Below are 15,045 nucleotides of genomic sequence, written 5' to 3'. Positions count from 1 at the left end.
TTCCAAATATAATGTTCTGGACTTCTAAAAAGAAGAACTCCTATCTGCAGAAGAACAAAGCCATATGAGGGGTGAGGGACTTGACTTAAATTAAGCTAGCTTAAGTCATAATCCAAATAAATACATTCCCCATAACAAATGAGGAACTGAACCCACACATCTAATTTTGTTCTACCCCAAAACACCACTAAAATCACAGAAAAAAGGATTTTGTTTTTCTCTAATGCAAACTCACAAAATTGGGAAGAATGGAAGTAGTGGCCTCAACACTAATTTTAGAGGCTGGAAAGCCAGCTGATGGTCAAGTGGTGATGGACACAGCAAGCCAACCAAGAAAAGGACTGAAAGACAACCAGGTGACAGCCCGGATACAGGCATGGCTCAGGACCAAGGGTGTATGGAAGGATTCCTCGGTGAAAGCGACCCCATATCCCCTTCCCCACTTATACTCTTAGAAAACCAACCTCCAAATCAGGAAACCACTAGAGAGGTATTCTCTGGAAAATCATAAAATGGAGAATCACTGGACTAAAGCGTCAACCCACCCAACTGAAAAGGCACAGGGAGGATAATGAAAGAAGCGGACTGCATGCCCATCCGAGTGACTAGATCCATACTAACTGCTGAGAGCCACCCACCACCTGCCCACCTGCTTGCAGCCTCCTCCAGTGCAGCACCCAGCATGCTGGCACCCAGGCCTTCACCCTCAGCCCAGCATTTGGAAGACAGTACTCTAGAAGAAAGATTCAGAGAACCCGAAGCTACATGAGCCTCCAACGAACCTCCCAGTAGACAAGCCCAGGTGTGCAGAGTGTCCACTCATCTTCACAGTGCCCCTCTCTTGGAGTGAGCAGCCAACCAAGGGCTTCCAGACACCCAATGTGACAGATAAAGATCCCATGAGAAATGCTACTTGGAGCTATCAGAAACTCAGCATGAAGAACAAAATATCAAGAAATTATCTTTATTATCCATATAGAAAAGACATTGCATCTACTTAACAAGAACAGGATGCTATAAAATAAAAAAAAATCAGATGACTAAAACAAAGTATTCTTATAAATAAAAGCATGTTACATTGAAAAGTCAGAGATAAAATTGAGGAAATCTCCCAAAGAGCAGAGCTAAAAGACAAAGAGATGGGTAAACAGGAGATAAAGAAACGGAACAGGCCGGAGTGGCTCAGTTGAGTGTTGTCCTGTACACTGAAAGGTTGTGAGTTCAATTCCCAGTCAGAGCACATTCTCAGGCTGTGGGTTCGATCCCTGGTTGGGGCACATACAAAAGCAACCAACAGATGTTTCTCTCTCCCTCTCTCTCCCTCTCTTTCCCTCTCTCAGCATGTCCTCGGATGAGGATAAAAAAAAAAAAAAGAAAATGGTACAAAGTGTCAACATTCAAACACTGGGAAGAGTGAGCATAGGGAATAGAGGGAATTAGATTCCCATGAAATGACTGGAAGGAACCTTCCCTAAAGCGTAGGGCATGAGTTTTGGGATCAAGGCAAGTTGGTGTGCTAGGCCATCACAACAACTAGAAACAAGAAAGCAGTGGGATGGGACATGCTTCTCAACCCTTGAGGAAATACTTCCAACCTAGAAGTCTATATGCATGTAAATTGACACAGCCTACAGAAACTGAACTCCCATGAGTCCTTTCTCCAGAACAAAGGAGTGAACCAAAAAGAACAAGGCACAGGATACATAAAAGTAGACCCAACACTGGAGCCATGCAGCCATGCAACTTGAGAAACAAGCACACTGAGGACTGTCCTCACCATGCCTCTAGCCACTGCCAGTGAGGGCTCCAGAAGGGAGGTCCAGGGGAAAAGCTGGAACTAACAGCCTGGCAGCACTGAGCACAGGGATAATTTTATCAAGAGGCAACTAGAAGATATGGGAAGAGTTAACCACAGGTACACAGAAAACCAGGCACATTTTAAGAAGGCAAATTTTTTCTAGGAGAAAAAAACAATCACAGTATGCCACTATGCTCAGCTGTGAATATCATTTTGTGTAAGCATAAAAAGAAGCATTCATTACCCATTTACCCAGAAGGTAAAACACTGGCAGGCCAAAGGAGAAGCAGAGATAACAGCTGTGTAATGGGAGCTATAAAGAAAGTCAATAGATAATTCATAAAACTCATAAATGGGATGACTCAAGAGAGAGAGAGCAGCATGTGCATATTACTTAAGAGTCACAGGCATATGCTAAGACTCACAGGGGAAGAGTTGGTGAGGGAACCTCCACAGTTTCTTATCTTTCATAATTCCTTGACTTTTAAAATTTATGTTTATGTATCATTTTGTTAAAATAAAAAGTAATTAAAAATTAAATGACAAAATTCACCTAAAAAGTGCACCACAAATTCTACCATAGGGAAATACTCAATGAACACCAGCTACCCTCTGCCCTGGCCAGGTAGCTCAGTTGGTTAGAGCACTGTCCTGATATGCCAAGGTTTCAGGTTCAATCCCCAGTCAGAGCACATACAAGAAGCAACCAACGAATGCAGGAATAAATGGGACAACAAATTGATATTTCTCTCTCTCTCTCAAATCAATAAAAAAGGGGGGGGAAACAAAAAAAAGTCTCACCCTAGCCAGTCTGGCTCAGTGGTTAGAGTGTCAGCTCATGGACTGAAGGGTCCCGGGTTTGATTCTGGCCAAGGGCACCTACTTCGGTTGCAGGCTCAATCCCCAGGCTTGGTTGGGGTGAGTGCGGGAGGCAACCAATTGATGTCAGTGTCACATCAATGTTTCTCTCTCTCTCTCCCTTCCACTCTCTGAAAAGCAATGGAAAAAATATCCTTGGGTGAGGATTTAAAAAAAAAAAAGTCTCCCTCACCTATCTAAACTTCCTTACTCTGTTAACATGGAGACAGGAAGCTTCCATTTCATCAGCAATTTTAACACCCAGGAGTGTCCTGAAAAGCCTACCACACATTCATTCTGCAGTTCTCCCAGTGGACTGCTCAGCCTGAGCACAGTCAGAGATGTACTGGAAGCAGTCTTCCCACCATCCCCACATACCACATCTGAGAGGTGCCTCACCATACCCACAGCAGGAAAAGCCCCTTCCTTGTCATCCACCAGTGCAGGACCTTTCAGGCTAGTCGGGTGACCTTCACCAGGTCCACAGATAGCTACAGAGCAGCCTCTTGTTCCTCCGTTGGTCTCCCATTTTGCAACAGGCAGTGGTTTAGTGCTCCAGTGCCCAAGTGGTTTCATCTTGGAGGCAGGAAAAGATGAGACACAAATTGTACAGTCACCAGCAGTAACCAAGGTAAACACCTGGCCTTGACAGGGAGGGAGCCTTCTCAACCTCACAGGTAGCTGGAAACATGTTGGCCAAACTATATCCCAGACTGCAACTTCTTCCTTTTCTTTGCTAGCGTACTTCTGCATTCTGGTTCTCTGACTTTTTTTTTAATTCTCACCCAAGGATATTTTTTCCATTGCTTTTCAGAGAGAGTGGAAGGGGGGAGGAGAGACAGAGAGAGAGAAACATCAATGTGAGAGAGACACATGATTGGTTGCCTCCTGCAAGCTCCCCGAATGGGGCTGGGGATGGAGCCTGCAACCAAGGTACGTGCCCTTGGCCAGACTCATACCCAGAACCCTTCACAGTCTACAGGCCAACGCTCTAAACACTGAGAAAAATTGGTTAGGGCTGGTTCTCTGACTTTTAAAGAAACATAAAAGTGTTTTGTTTTGTTTTTATCCTCACCTAAGGATACAGATTTTTAAAAATTGATTTTATTTATTATTTATTGGAAGGGAGAGAGACAAAGAGAAACATCAACGTGAGAAACATTGATTGGTTGCCTCCAGCATGCACCCCGACCAGGGATTGAACCCACAACCTGGGTATGTGCCCTGACTAGAAATTGAACCCACCACCTTTTGGTGTAAGGGACAATGCTCCAAATGAACTACACCAGCCAGGGGTTTTTAAATTGATTTTAAAGAGAAAAGGGAAGGGGAGGGAGAGATAGAGAGAAACATCAATGCGAGAGAGAGAAACATCAATCAGTGCCTTCTGTATGCACCCCGCCTGCAGGTCGAACCTGAAACCTAGGTATGTGACTGACTTGGAATCGAACTGGCAACTTTTTTGGTGTATGGGATGATGCTCCAACCAACTGAGCCACCCAGGCAGGGCAAAAGTGTTTTTTAACAAGATAAAAATATGTATTTCAGAAGTAAACCATCCACCTATATGTAGGAAAGGGTTACTTTAGTCCTGCAAAAATAAACTTTTTAATCATACAAACACAAGAAACTTAAAACACTTTCTCCTCACAATTACTCCTTTTGTTTGATTAAGTGCTCCAATTTCTGCTCTCAAGCTTTCTCAATTCCCAAAAAACTGTATCAATGAAAGACTTACACCTAAAGAAGATACCACTGTTCTTAAAAGGACAAGTTGTTATTAGATTGAGCTAGTTCAGACTACGCAAGTGTCTCTGAGGTTTGGCCACAACAGAACCAGGAGAGCTGGAGAGGCCCTTGATCCCTGTCCAGGTGCTGCCTCTGGGCTCCAGGCCTGGAACCACTCTGGCCCCCCCTGTTCCAAACCCCAAGCATGTCCCACTCACCATCAGGCCACCACATGGGATGGACACTCTCTGCCAACCCAAGAATTTATTAAAATGCTTATCTCACGTGATTTTGTGGTATTTGGGGGTAGGGGGAAGCCCTATCTTTTAGAGATCTGCACACAAGTACTGGCATTTGAGAACATATGGTGTCTGGGATATGATTTCAAACAGTCCAGGAAGGGGTGGGGAGGGATAGGTGAAACAATGACTATATGTTGCTAACTCTGGAAGTAACTGGGAGACATTTTCCTACTATCTCTACTGCTGTGAATGTTTTGAAAAGTCCATAATGGAGCTTTTAACAAAGTAGTACATAAAATGCTCACATCAAGCATTTTGAGGGGACTGTGAAGAGGAGGCTTATCTCCAAGAGCGCTCCACAGTCACCCTGGCTGGGCAGTTCAGTCAGTTGCAGCAGCATCCTGGACACCAAAAAGTTGCGGGTTCGATTCCTGGTCAGATCACACACCTACATTGCGGGTTCAATCTCCAATGAGGGCACGTATGGGAGGTAACCAATCGATGCTTCTCTCTAACATCTCTCTCTCTCCCTCCCACTCCCTTCCTTTCTAAAATCAATTTAAAAAAACACACAACATATCCTTGGGTGAGGATTAAAAAAAAAAAAAGTGTTCTCCAGTGAGGATATCTGGACTGTCACACAGGGAGTGACCATGCACTCCAAGTCATGGCAACCGCAGGGCTCCAGTCAGCCTGAAGGAGCTTACGCCTTTGGAGGGTGGTAACTGATAAATCAAGTCTTAAGAAATTTGTTCCCACAACCAGAGGTAGGTCTAGTTCTTAGCTATCCAGACAGAGCCTGACTATGTAGAAGAGTCTCACCAGCTAGACAGCTTGCTGTGTGTGCTTGGTCCATGCCTCACGTGAACCTGGATGTGGGCACACAGGTCCCAGCCAGAGTACACCCAGGAGATGAACACAACCTAAGCTATGAGAAAGTCACAACTCAAACTAAACTCAGAGCTTAATTACACTTAGAAATGCAAATGTATCTACATGTACTTACATATTCAAAGTACATACAAATAAAGTTATATGCATACAGAAACAGGACTGAAGGAAATAGATCAAAATGTCAGTAACAGCCATTTCTGGGCAGGGAGATTATGGAAAACGCCTTCCTGTTTTGAAATCCCCTACAATGTTATCTGGAAGGGAATGAAGTACTGCACCCACGAGGCCTGGACACACTGACCAAAACAGGAGGTGGAGACAGGCCTGAGCTGCTGGGACTGGCTTCCTTGTGCCCACATCCTCTCACCCCAGTTTTGTTCCGCCATCTGCTCTGCCCCCTCAGCCCTCTGCCAGAGGGAGAGCCCACCCACGTCATTCCTGCAGCTGACTGCTCTTCCAGATTTGCTCCGTGCATCTCCCACTGGCTGTCGGACTTTTCTCCTTAAAAGGGTTGAGGCTCCCACACACTCTGCACATCACTTTGCACTCCACGTCTCAGAATCAGGGCTCATCTTCTTTTGGGGTGCATACCTGTGGCTTTCCCCTCCCTTCCTCCTGCATGTATGTATACACAAAACACACACACACACACACACAGTTGCCAAATTCTACAGCTTCTTTCCTTATAGTTTCATTCCCCGTAAACTATTCTTTCCATTCCTGTTGTCACTGCACCCAGTAGGTATTAAATTTGAGTGTATGTTTAAGATCAACAGGGTGCTGGTTATGAAGGCAGGTTCCCTGACAGTGCCAGGTGTTGTCAAGAATGTCTAAAGCTGAACTTCTCCAGATGGCTTGTGGGAAAGTAAATTGGTACCCCCTGAGAAAACTGGCTGACCATGCTGTAGGTGAAGGCCACACCCCTGAACCCAGCCCTAGGTGCACAGCCCAGAGAATAAGCACATGTACCCATCAGAAAACATGACCCAAAACACCCCTAGCATTGTATTCGCAGAGCCGACTTCTGGAACTAACCCCAACGTCCACCAAGCGTAGGACAGAAAAGTAATCTGGGATAGAGTCATGCAATGGAATGACATAAGGGATAAATAAGAACTGCTACCTACAAGGATAAATTTCACAGGCATGATGCTTAATGAAAGAAGCCAGATGCAAGACTGCATGGTATGTGATTCCAATGACAGGAAGTTTAAGAACAAATGTCTCCATGGTTGGGGAAGTCAGGAGTGGGGCAGAGTCTGCACTGGCTGAAGCATAGGAAGGAGACTACTGGGTGCTGGGACTGTTTAAGAGGCAGGTATTGGTGGTGGCTATGGGGACATTTATGTGTGAACATTCATTTGGAGGTGTCATGCTCAAGGTTCATGTCCATAAGTCATTCACTGTAGTAGGTTTGTTATATTTAACATAAAAGAAACACTTGTGAGATAAGCAAGAGCCCTGACCCCAGGATCCTGCCTGTGCCCCATCCTTGGTTTTGGACTTGAATGGCCTCAAGTCTGAATTCCTATTACAGAGCACCTGGCAGGGATCTGCAGCACTTGCACAGGCAGCACTTGCACAGGTGTGAGTCCTCCCTAGCATGACTCAAAGCAGACCTATGGTGACTGAAGGGCCCAGAGTGATCCACCAGGGACTCTCAGGGTAAGTCTGGCACTTTCTATTTTGTAACAGGGACCCTATCCCACACACAGCAGCCAGATCACTTCCTCTAACATCACCACTGGTTAAGACCGAAAAGTTGTTAAGAGGAGAACAGAACAGAAGGGCAATGGGAACAAGGATAAGCCATTTCTTAACCAACAAGCACTGCCTTCCCACACCCACCGGAGCCTGCACAGGAAGAAGTAGGGGGTATACTGGCAGGGAAGAACAGGAGCCCGAGGCTGGGGGCCTTTCTGGTCCAGGACCCTTGACCTGGATGCTACTCACCTGCCTTGCTGTCCATCTCCCGGACTGGACTCAAGTGGCTCTGCTCAAAGGCTGACCAGCCGCCAGGTCACACCTCACCCATTCCCACCTGCCTCCATCCCTCTAGCAGATTCCCACGCAAAGATCCTGTGGGGCCAAAGAATCCAGAAGGAAGGAGCATGACAGCACTTGGCTACCATTCATTAAGCATGAGCAACAGAAAGACATTTGTGAGAGAATCAGTGAATCTGAGGGAAGGGTATGCCCAAGCATTCTCTACTATCCTTGCAACTGTTATATTTGAAACATTTTTGAAATAAAAAGCTCAAAGTAAGGAGAACTGGGACTTAGAGGGGTCAAATGTCTTTTCCAAAGACTCAATACCCTAAATCCACCTCAAGATACTTAACTAATTCAATCCCAGATCTTTATTAACAGGCCCTCACCTAGACTAGGAAGAGGTTCATTATTAATGTGGAGGGAAACTCCCTAGCTGGTTTTGCTCAGTGGTTAGAGCATCAGCCCAAGGACTGAAGGGTCCCGGGTTCAATTCCAGCCAAGGGCATGTACCTCGGTTGCAGGCTCAATCCCTGGCCCCAGTTGGGGTACGTGCAGGAGGCAACCAATCAATGTGTCTCTCTCACATTGATATTTTTCTCTTTCTCTCTCTCCCACCCTTCCACTCTCTCTGAAAAGCAATGGAAAAAATATCTTTGGGTAAAGATTAAAAAAAAAATTTTTTTTTAAATAAGTGGAGGGAACCGTCTCCCTCATAGGGGTTTTCAAGATGATTCTGCCTGGGCTTCCAGTGCATCTCCCTTTGTTCTCTGGAACTGAGTACTCATCTGCTTATCTGCTAAACAGAACCATCTAATAATAGTCTGGACTACCCTTTGTCTTTAAATATAGGTCTCAATTTAAAAAAAGGCTCAGAAAGAGAAGCTGTTCAGTGTTTAGGTAGCATTAATGGAGAAAACTTTGGCAGGCTGCAAGAATATAAGGACAGCAGTGCTTTCCACAACCCTACCTTCAATTACCAAATGCACCTCTTGTCTAAGCCAAAGCACTATGCTAGGAGTTAAATGAGATGTGGAGGTATACGACCAGCTCCTATACTCAAGGAATTTATAATGTTTGCAAAGCAAAATAGTAACAATAACAATGAGTGTAAAAATAGCAAAAAAGGCCCTGGAGGGTTTGCTCAGTGGTTAGAGCATAGGCCCATGGACCAAAGGGTCACAGGTTCAATTCCTGGTCAAAGGCGCGTACCTCCGTTGCAGGTTCAACCTCCGACCCCAGTTGGGGGCGTGTGTGGGAGGCAACCAGTTGATGTGTCTCTCTCACACAGATGGTTCTCTCTCTCTCTCTCTCTCTCTCTCTCTCTCTCTCTCTCTCTCTCTCCTGCTCCCTCCCTTCCACTCTCTCTAAAAATCAATGGGTGAGGATTTAAAAAAAAAAAGCAGTGAAAAAGAGTTCATCTGCTCACTTCATGCCAGGATGCAGCCAATGAAGGCTCTATAAACTCAAGAGGAAGTAGGAACTGCAGTGGGCTGAGCTATCATCCCGTGAGGAGGGTCATGGCCAAACCTCCAACAGGGAAGAGAAAGAATGACAGAGGTTGAGTCAGTCATGATGGTGACCAGAGGGTGGAACATGGAGCAGGGAGCATTCTGGCTGGGGCTCTCACACCAGCACAGAGGGAGTGTCAGCTGGAAGGACAGTTTCAGTTTGAAAGGAGAATGCTTCTTAGCAGGGGTGGGAAGGATAGAATCATCTTAAGATTGTGCTGGCACTCAAGGCCCAGGTGAGAGAGGACACCTGCAGGCAGAGCACATGGTGACTTTCTGCCTTATGGTAGCTGTCTGTGACCACAGTCACCTCCTCCCCACTGGCAAACAGGTCTTCCTAATCTTCAAAAGATTTCTGATTACAAAAGATGTATATTTACTGTTAACAAAAATACACACATACATATATGTACTAAAAATTACAACAAAAATTAAAATCACTCAGACAACCAGCTAAGGACAGCTATTCAAAAAAACCCAGCCTGTACCACGGTGTCCTGCTTGCCAACTTTCTCTTCTCGATAGCAATGTGTTATGGAGTATCTTCCACATCATTTTTTCTTTTTTAAGTATATCTTTATTAATTTCAGAGAGAGAGAGGGAGAGAGAGAGATGGAAACATCAATGATGAAAGAGTTGTCATTGATCGGCTGCCTGTAGCCAGGGCATGTACCCTGACCGGGAACCAAACCGTTGATCTCCTGGATCCTAGGTCGATGCTCAACCGCTGAGCCACGCCCGGCTGGGCTCTTCCACATCATTTTTAACAGCAGCACCAAGCCTGTCATCTGCAGCTACAATAACAAATCTAACCCAGCCCCCACTGCTGGCTTGTCTCTCCCGTCTCATTCCTGACATGACGTGGAGACTAGACTCATCACCACCAAACTTTGAACACTCTCCTGCTTATAACCTTAGAAGAAATGCCTAAGGAAAGGAACATTTTAAGGTTACTAGGATCAACAGATTGCTAAACAGCCCTCCAGAAAAATGACCTAATTTAGTGTCCCAGCAGCAGCTTGTGAGGATGCCTGCGTCTTCATTTGTGTGGTGTTACGACTTTCTCCAGTTCCAAGGTGAATGCCCTTCAGGTTAACTTCCAGCTGCTGTTTCCCCTCTACACCCCCCAAAACATGCAACCTCTCTTTCAAAGATTAAAAAGCAGTTTGCCTCTCCTGTCCTGCTACAGTTCAGCAAGCATTCATTTATAACATGCAGAGTATAACTTTTATAAGCAGCAGTGGCCTCTCTTCTATGCCTGTTTCATCTTAAAAATGAGAGTAGTAAGTACATCTACTAGAAAGGTAAGCATGAAGAATCAACGAGCTAACATGTCAATTCCTGCAACAGGGGTTGGCACAGCACGCCCATTACATGTCAAATGCTGTTGTTGCTACTACTGAGAAAGCCCCAGACTCCTGAGCAGCTAGATGACTGAGGACTTTTGTCCCCTCAGGTCACTCACTCCTAGTCTTGAGGCAGTAGAGAGCCAAGGGTCAGGACTCTGAAATCAATGTTTCAACAATCACTTCCTGGTTGCCAAGAGAGGCACTGAAGTTTGAAGGTAATCACATAGGGCCTGTGGCCTCAGGGAATGGACATTCTAGCAGCGGATTATACACAGAAACCAGCCGTGATTTAGACAACAACCAGGCTATGAAGAAAGCAGCAGGGCTCAGCAGCTTCCCTGCTGGAAAATGAGGGCCAGAACTGCACCAGGAGAGCACAGGGCTGTTGGGAGGCCTGAGTGGGATAAGCCACAGAAAAGGCTCAGCCAAGGCCCTGGCTTCTGCCTGTGGCATGGATCACAACTCACAGGCAGGATCTGGATATGCAAGTTTCAGGGCACTCTCCATCCTTCTGAAGGCCTCTCCAGACCTTTAGAAGTTGCTGTTCAGTTTATTCTTTGTTTCTTCCGGGGTTTTTTTGTTGTTTTTGCTTTGTTTTGTTTCTAGCTATATAGTACTTGACTTTATCCTGACAGTCTAGGCTAAAATTTTCACATCTCCTAAGTCCCCAACCTGGAGATCACATCTCCTTTGGGGGCTTCGCGATAAGAGGTGGCTCACCTGTCTGCCCTCCACTCCATGCTCCCTGAGCCCCTCCTAGCACTTGACTAGAACCCTTACATGGGGGCTGCCCTCCCCTCAGGGTCTCTTCCCCTCTACAATCTGCTCAGCCCAACAGACACTTATTTATTCCACGCCTATATGTGCAATCTGCTATACTGAGGAGTGAGAGGCAGAAAAGTTTGAAGAATAAGATAGCAGAAACATTTTAAAGAATTGGGAAGAAATGATTGATGAAGTCCTTTCATTTATTAACTGCTTACCTACTCTATGTCAGGCACATGCTGGTCACTACTCATACAAGCTTGTTCTCTGGGAGCCTACAGAAAAGACACACGCTCAACACTAACCCCCAAATCCCACAAACCCCTGGCAGGGTAACTCAGTTGCTTAGAGGGTCATCCGGAGACACCAAGGTTGCGGGTTCAATCCCCAGTCAGGACACATACAAGAATCAACCAATGAATGAATAAATAAGTGGAATAATAAATCAATGTTTCTCTCTCTTCTCCTCTCTCTTTCCCTTTCTATTGAAAAAAGAAAAGTTTTTGCCCAGCCAGGCATGCCTCAGCAGTTGTGCATCGACCTAGGATCCAGGAGATTGCGGTTCAATTCTTGGTTAGGGCACATGCCCAGGTTTTGGGCTTGATCCCCCAACGGAGGCATGCAGGAGGCAGCCGATCAATGACGACTCTCTTATCATTGATGTTTCTATCTCTCTCTCTACCTTCCTCTCTCTGAAATCAATAAACATATATTTAAAAAAGAAAAAAGAAAATGAATGAATGGGAAACAATAAGTCATGCTAGGAAGACAGCCTTTGAAACTGCTTATGCCAGCAGTGGTAGGCAGAAGGACTCCCCAAAGATGTCCATACCCTAATCCTAGGAACCTGTGAATATGCTACATTACATGGCAGAAGGGACTTTTCCAGATGTAATTAAGGTTACAAGACTTCAAAATAGGGACATCATCCTGTACTATCCCAGTGGGCCCAATCTACTTGACTATTTAATAGAGAATTTTCTCTGGCTGAAGTCAGAGAGATGTGGCAAAAGAGTCGGCCCTTGCCGGAGGGGCCACATAAAAGTATGAGGAATGCAAGCAGCCTCTAGGAACAAAGACTGACCTCTGGCTAACAAACAGTAAGGAATGAGGACACCTCAGTCCTACAACTGCATGGAACTGAACTTGGTCAACAACCCAAATGAGCTTAAAAGCAAACTCTACCCCAGAGCCTCCAGGAAGAAATGCACCCCTGCCAATATCATGATTTCAGCCCTGTAAGCCCCTAAGCTGAAGACTCAGCTGAGCCTACCTAGAACTCTGATCTACAGAAACTGTAAAGTAATAAATTTGCTGTTTTAAGACACTGTATTTGTGGTAATTTTTAATGGCAGCAATAGAAAACAAATAAACAAGCAGCAATCTGGCAAAAAAAGAAAGAAAAAGAGCCTAGTTTCCTTGGAAGCAAAAGGAAGCTGAATTATGAGGTATCTAGTCAGTCCCTGACACCCAGAAACTCTTCAATTGCCCTCCCAGCCCTCTGACACTCCCCCACATTCCCCATTTTGTTTGGTTGCAACTCATTCTTCCTGTTCTTAAATTCTAGGCTCCTCAAAAAGGAATCTTTCCCTGTGGGTTGGGGGGGACACGGGGGTTTCTTGCTAGAGCCATGGAATGGGCCATCCCTCAAGATTTCATCCACAGACAACTCCAGTGCATCAAAAAAACAATGTCCACTGATTCTGCAGTCTGCAGATTTGTCCCCAGACTATTCCACAGCAATGCCCAGAGCCGCTACCTCTACAATGCCCACTCCTCCCAATGTACTAAGAGGTTTCCCAGCATTCCACCCCACACTTCCTTCCTTCCACACAGCTGCACCCCACCCCCTCCATGCAGTTAGTCATCAAGGACAACTGTCAATGGTCGCTCTTCCCTTTCTTTGGAATCATCTTCCTCTTTCAGTTTCTACGTGTATAATGCAGGCCTTTATAATCCCTTGCTTGACTAGGTCATTCCACAACCACTTTATGGAGCAATGTGACACACTGTGATCAAACAGTGGAAATACAGGGATGAAAAATGGCAGGTCCCCAAACCCCAAGAGCTCAAAAACTCTCATAATGGCCTAACCAACCTCTCTCCTGTTCTTGATCCATCTCCTGGGACTCAGGGGATCTTCCCAACTCTGGCATTTTACTACTTCAAAGCAGGCCACATGCCAATACAGGCTCAATTCCTTAGCACAGCACTAACATGTCGGCACCTGTTCACCCTCATTCCATTATCATCTCCTGAACCTCCTAAATCCTCAAATCCCAGAACTCTCAGCCTACAGCAATATCCTCCATGCAGTCAGTGCTCACACTTCCTCACTCCTTAGCCTGGAATGATGGCCCATCACACTCCTACTTGTCTTTTTAGGACTCAGTTTATTCAACTACTTCACAGCACTGTTCCCGGCCTGCTCAGCAAGCTGTCAATTTTTCCTTTAGGAGAAAGACAGCACTCTAACTGTTCGTTTACCGTAGTACAGTACGTTCCCTGAAGGCAGGGGCTGTCTCAGGCAAATCTGTGATTGGCACAACATGCCAGTAAGCTCAGTAAAAGACTGCTAAATGAAACAAGCAGTGGGTGGTGAGGAGCTGGAGTTCCGCTAGGGTGAAGCCTAGGGCGCACTGGCAGCCCCTGCATTGAGTGGTTCAACAGAGACTGAGAAGGCACTAACCCCAGCTCCTCACTCCCTCCTCCCAATCGACGTTGGCTTCCTGACAGCTTGCTTCTTCCTGTCACCGTTCGGAAAGATCCACTCTAGGGGGCGGGGGTAAGGGCCCAGACCGGGGAGGGGGGGCGAGGGACGAGATGGGAAGGAGGCGCGGCACCAGCGACACCGGTAGATCCTCAGTTCCCACCGCCCATAGCACAAGGAGCTAGCCTCCCAACCTCATCTTCCATCTCCCCCCGTCCAATCTTTCTCTCACCCTGATACGCTTTTCTGGAAGAGGAATCACAAAGCACCCAGACCTGCTAAAGCCAGTATGGGCTGCCCCATTTCTTTTTCTTCAGTGTGTCTTTCTCATTCAGTGTGATTCAAAGCAGGGGTAAGTCTGCACCCAAAGCACACAAATGACGAACAAGAAAGCTCAGGACGATGACTCATAAGCCTAGGCTCGGTGGTTTTCATAGTTCGGCCCCAGGAAAGCTAACAAGCAGTCCGTGCCGGCAGAGAACACAGAGGACCGCCGGAGGACGACCGCACCCTGGGACACACACGGGTCCCAGACGCTTTCGGCCTCCCAGCGCACTCAAGCCCCCGCGGGTCCCGGGGCCCTAAGTCTCCCGCCGGTCCAGCCCGGGCCTCGCCCGCCGCGCGAGGGGGGGCTGAGGAGGGCAGGTCCCGCGATCCCGCCTGCCGCCCCGGCCTCTACTCACATTTGACTGACCAACTTCTGCCGGAAGGCGGCGCTCCGCCAGTCCGTCTCCTGCCCCGAAACGTCCATGCCGGTCCTCCCGCTTCCACCTCCCGTGTCCCACTGGCAGCCGCCGCCACCGCCGCCGCCACAACCGCAGCACCAGGCCCAAACCCGGAAGCCGTTCACGGCGCCTCCGCCGCGCCGGAAGCGGAGCGGGAATTGTGGGAAATGGAGTTGCGCTTGAGGGTCTGTGGGAAACGGAGTTCCGGCTGTGCGCGGACGTGCTCGGCGCCCCCAGGGTCCCTCAAGCCCCGCGCACCTCTCCCAGCGCCACTGTCGCGCGGGGCGGGGACGCCACGAGCTGAGGAGAGCGGATGCGGGAGTATCGTTCCGCGTGGCCCTACTATGTGCTGCCCTCGCCAAGTCCAGGAGATCCGCACTGTTGGCGGTGCCGGGCCAAGCTGCCAGCTGTCTCCCGCGGATGCTAAGGAGAGATTGATTATCAAGTATTTACCGGTACCTACTGTGTGCCAGGTA

General features: G+C 47.1%; 1 protein-coding gene across 3 annotated transcripts in view; it reads right to left on the bottom strand.

The window, feature by feature from the left end:
• The window catches only part of MED15 (mediator complex subunit 15), a 56,117-nt gene extending 41,415 nt beyond the window's left edge, over window positions 1–14,702 (bottom strand). For all 3 annotated transcript variants that reach the window (XM_081123283.1, XM_081123285.1, XM_081123284.1), the window contains exon 1: window positions 14,528–14,702. In XM_081123283.1, coding sequence (XP_080979409.1) covers window positions 14,528–14,595 — 68 coding nt within the window. In that variant the 5' untranslated portion in view covers window positions 14,596–14,702. The remainder of the gene's footprint in view (window positions 1–14,527) is intronic.
• Window positions 14,703–15,045: the final 343 nt, after the last annotated feature.

Source organism: Miniopterus schreibersii, assembly GCF_964146895.1.
Source record: "Miniopterus schreibersii genome assembly, chromosome: 20".
Taxonomy (NCBI): Eukaryota; Metazoa; Chordata; class Mammalia; order Chiroptera; family Miniopteridae; genus Miniopterus; species Miniopterus schreibersii.
This window is presented reverse-complemented; position numbering and strand designations above follow the sequence as displayed.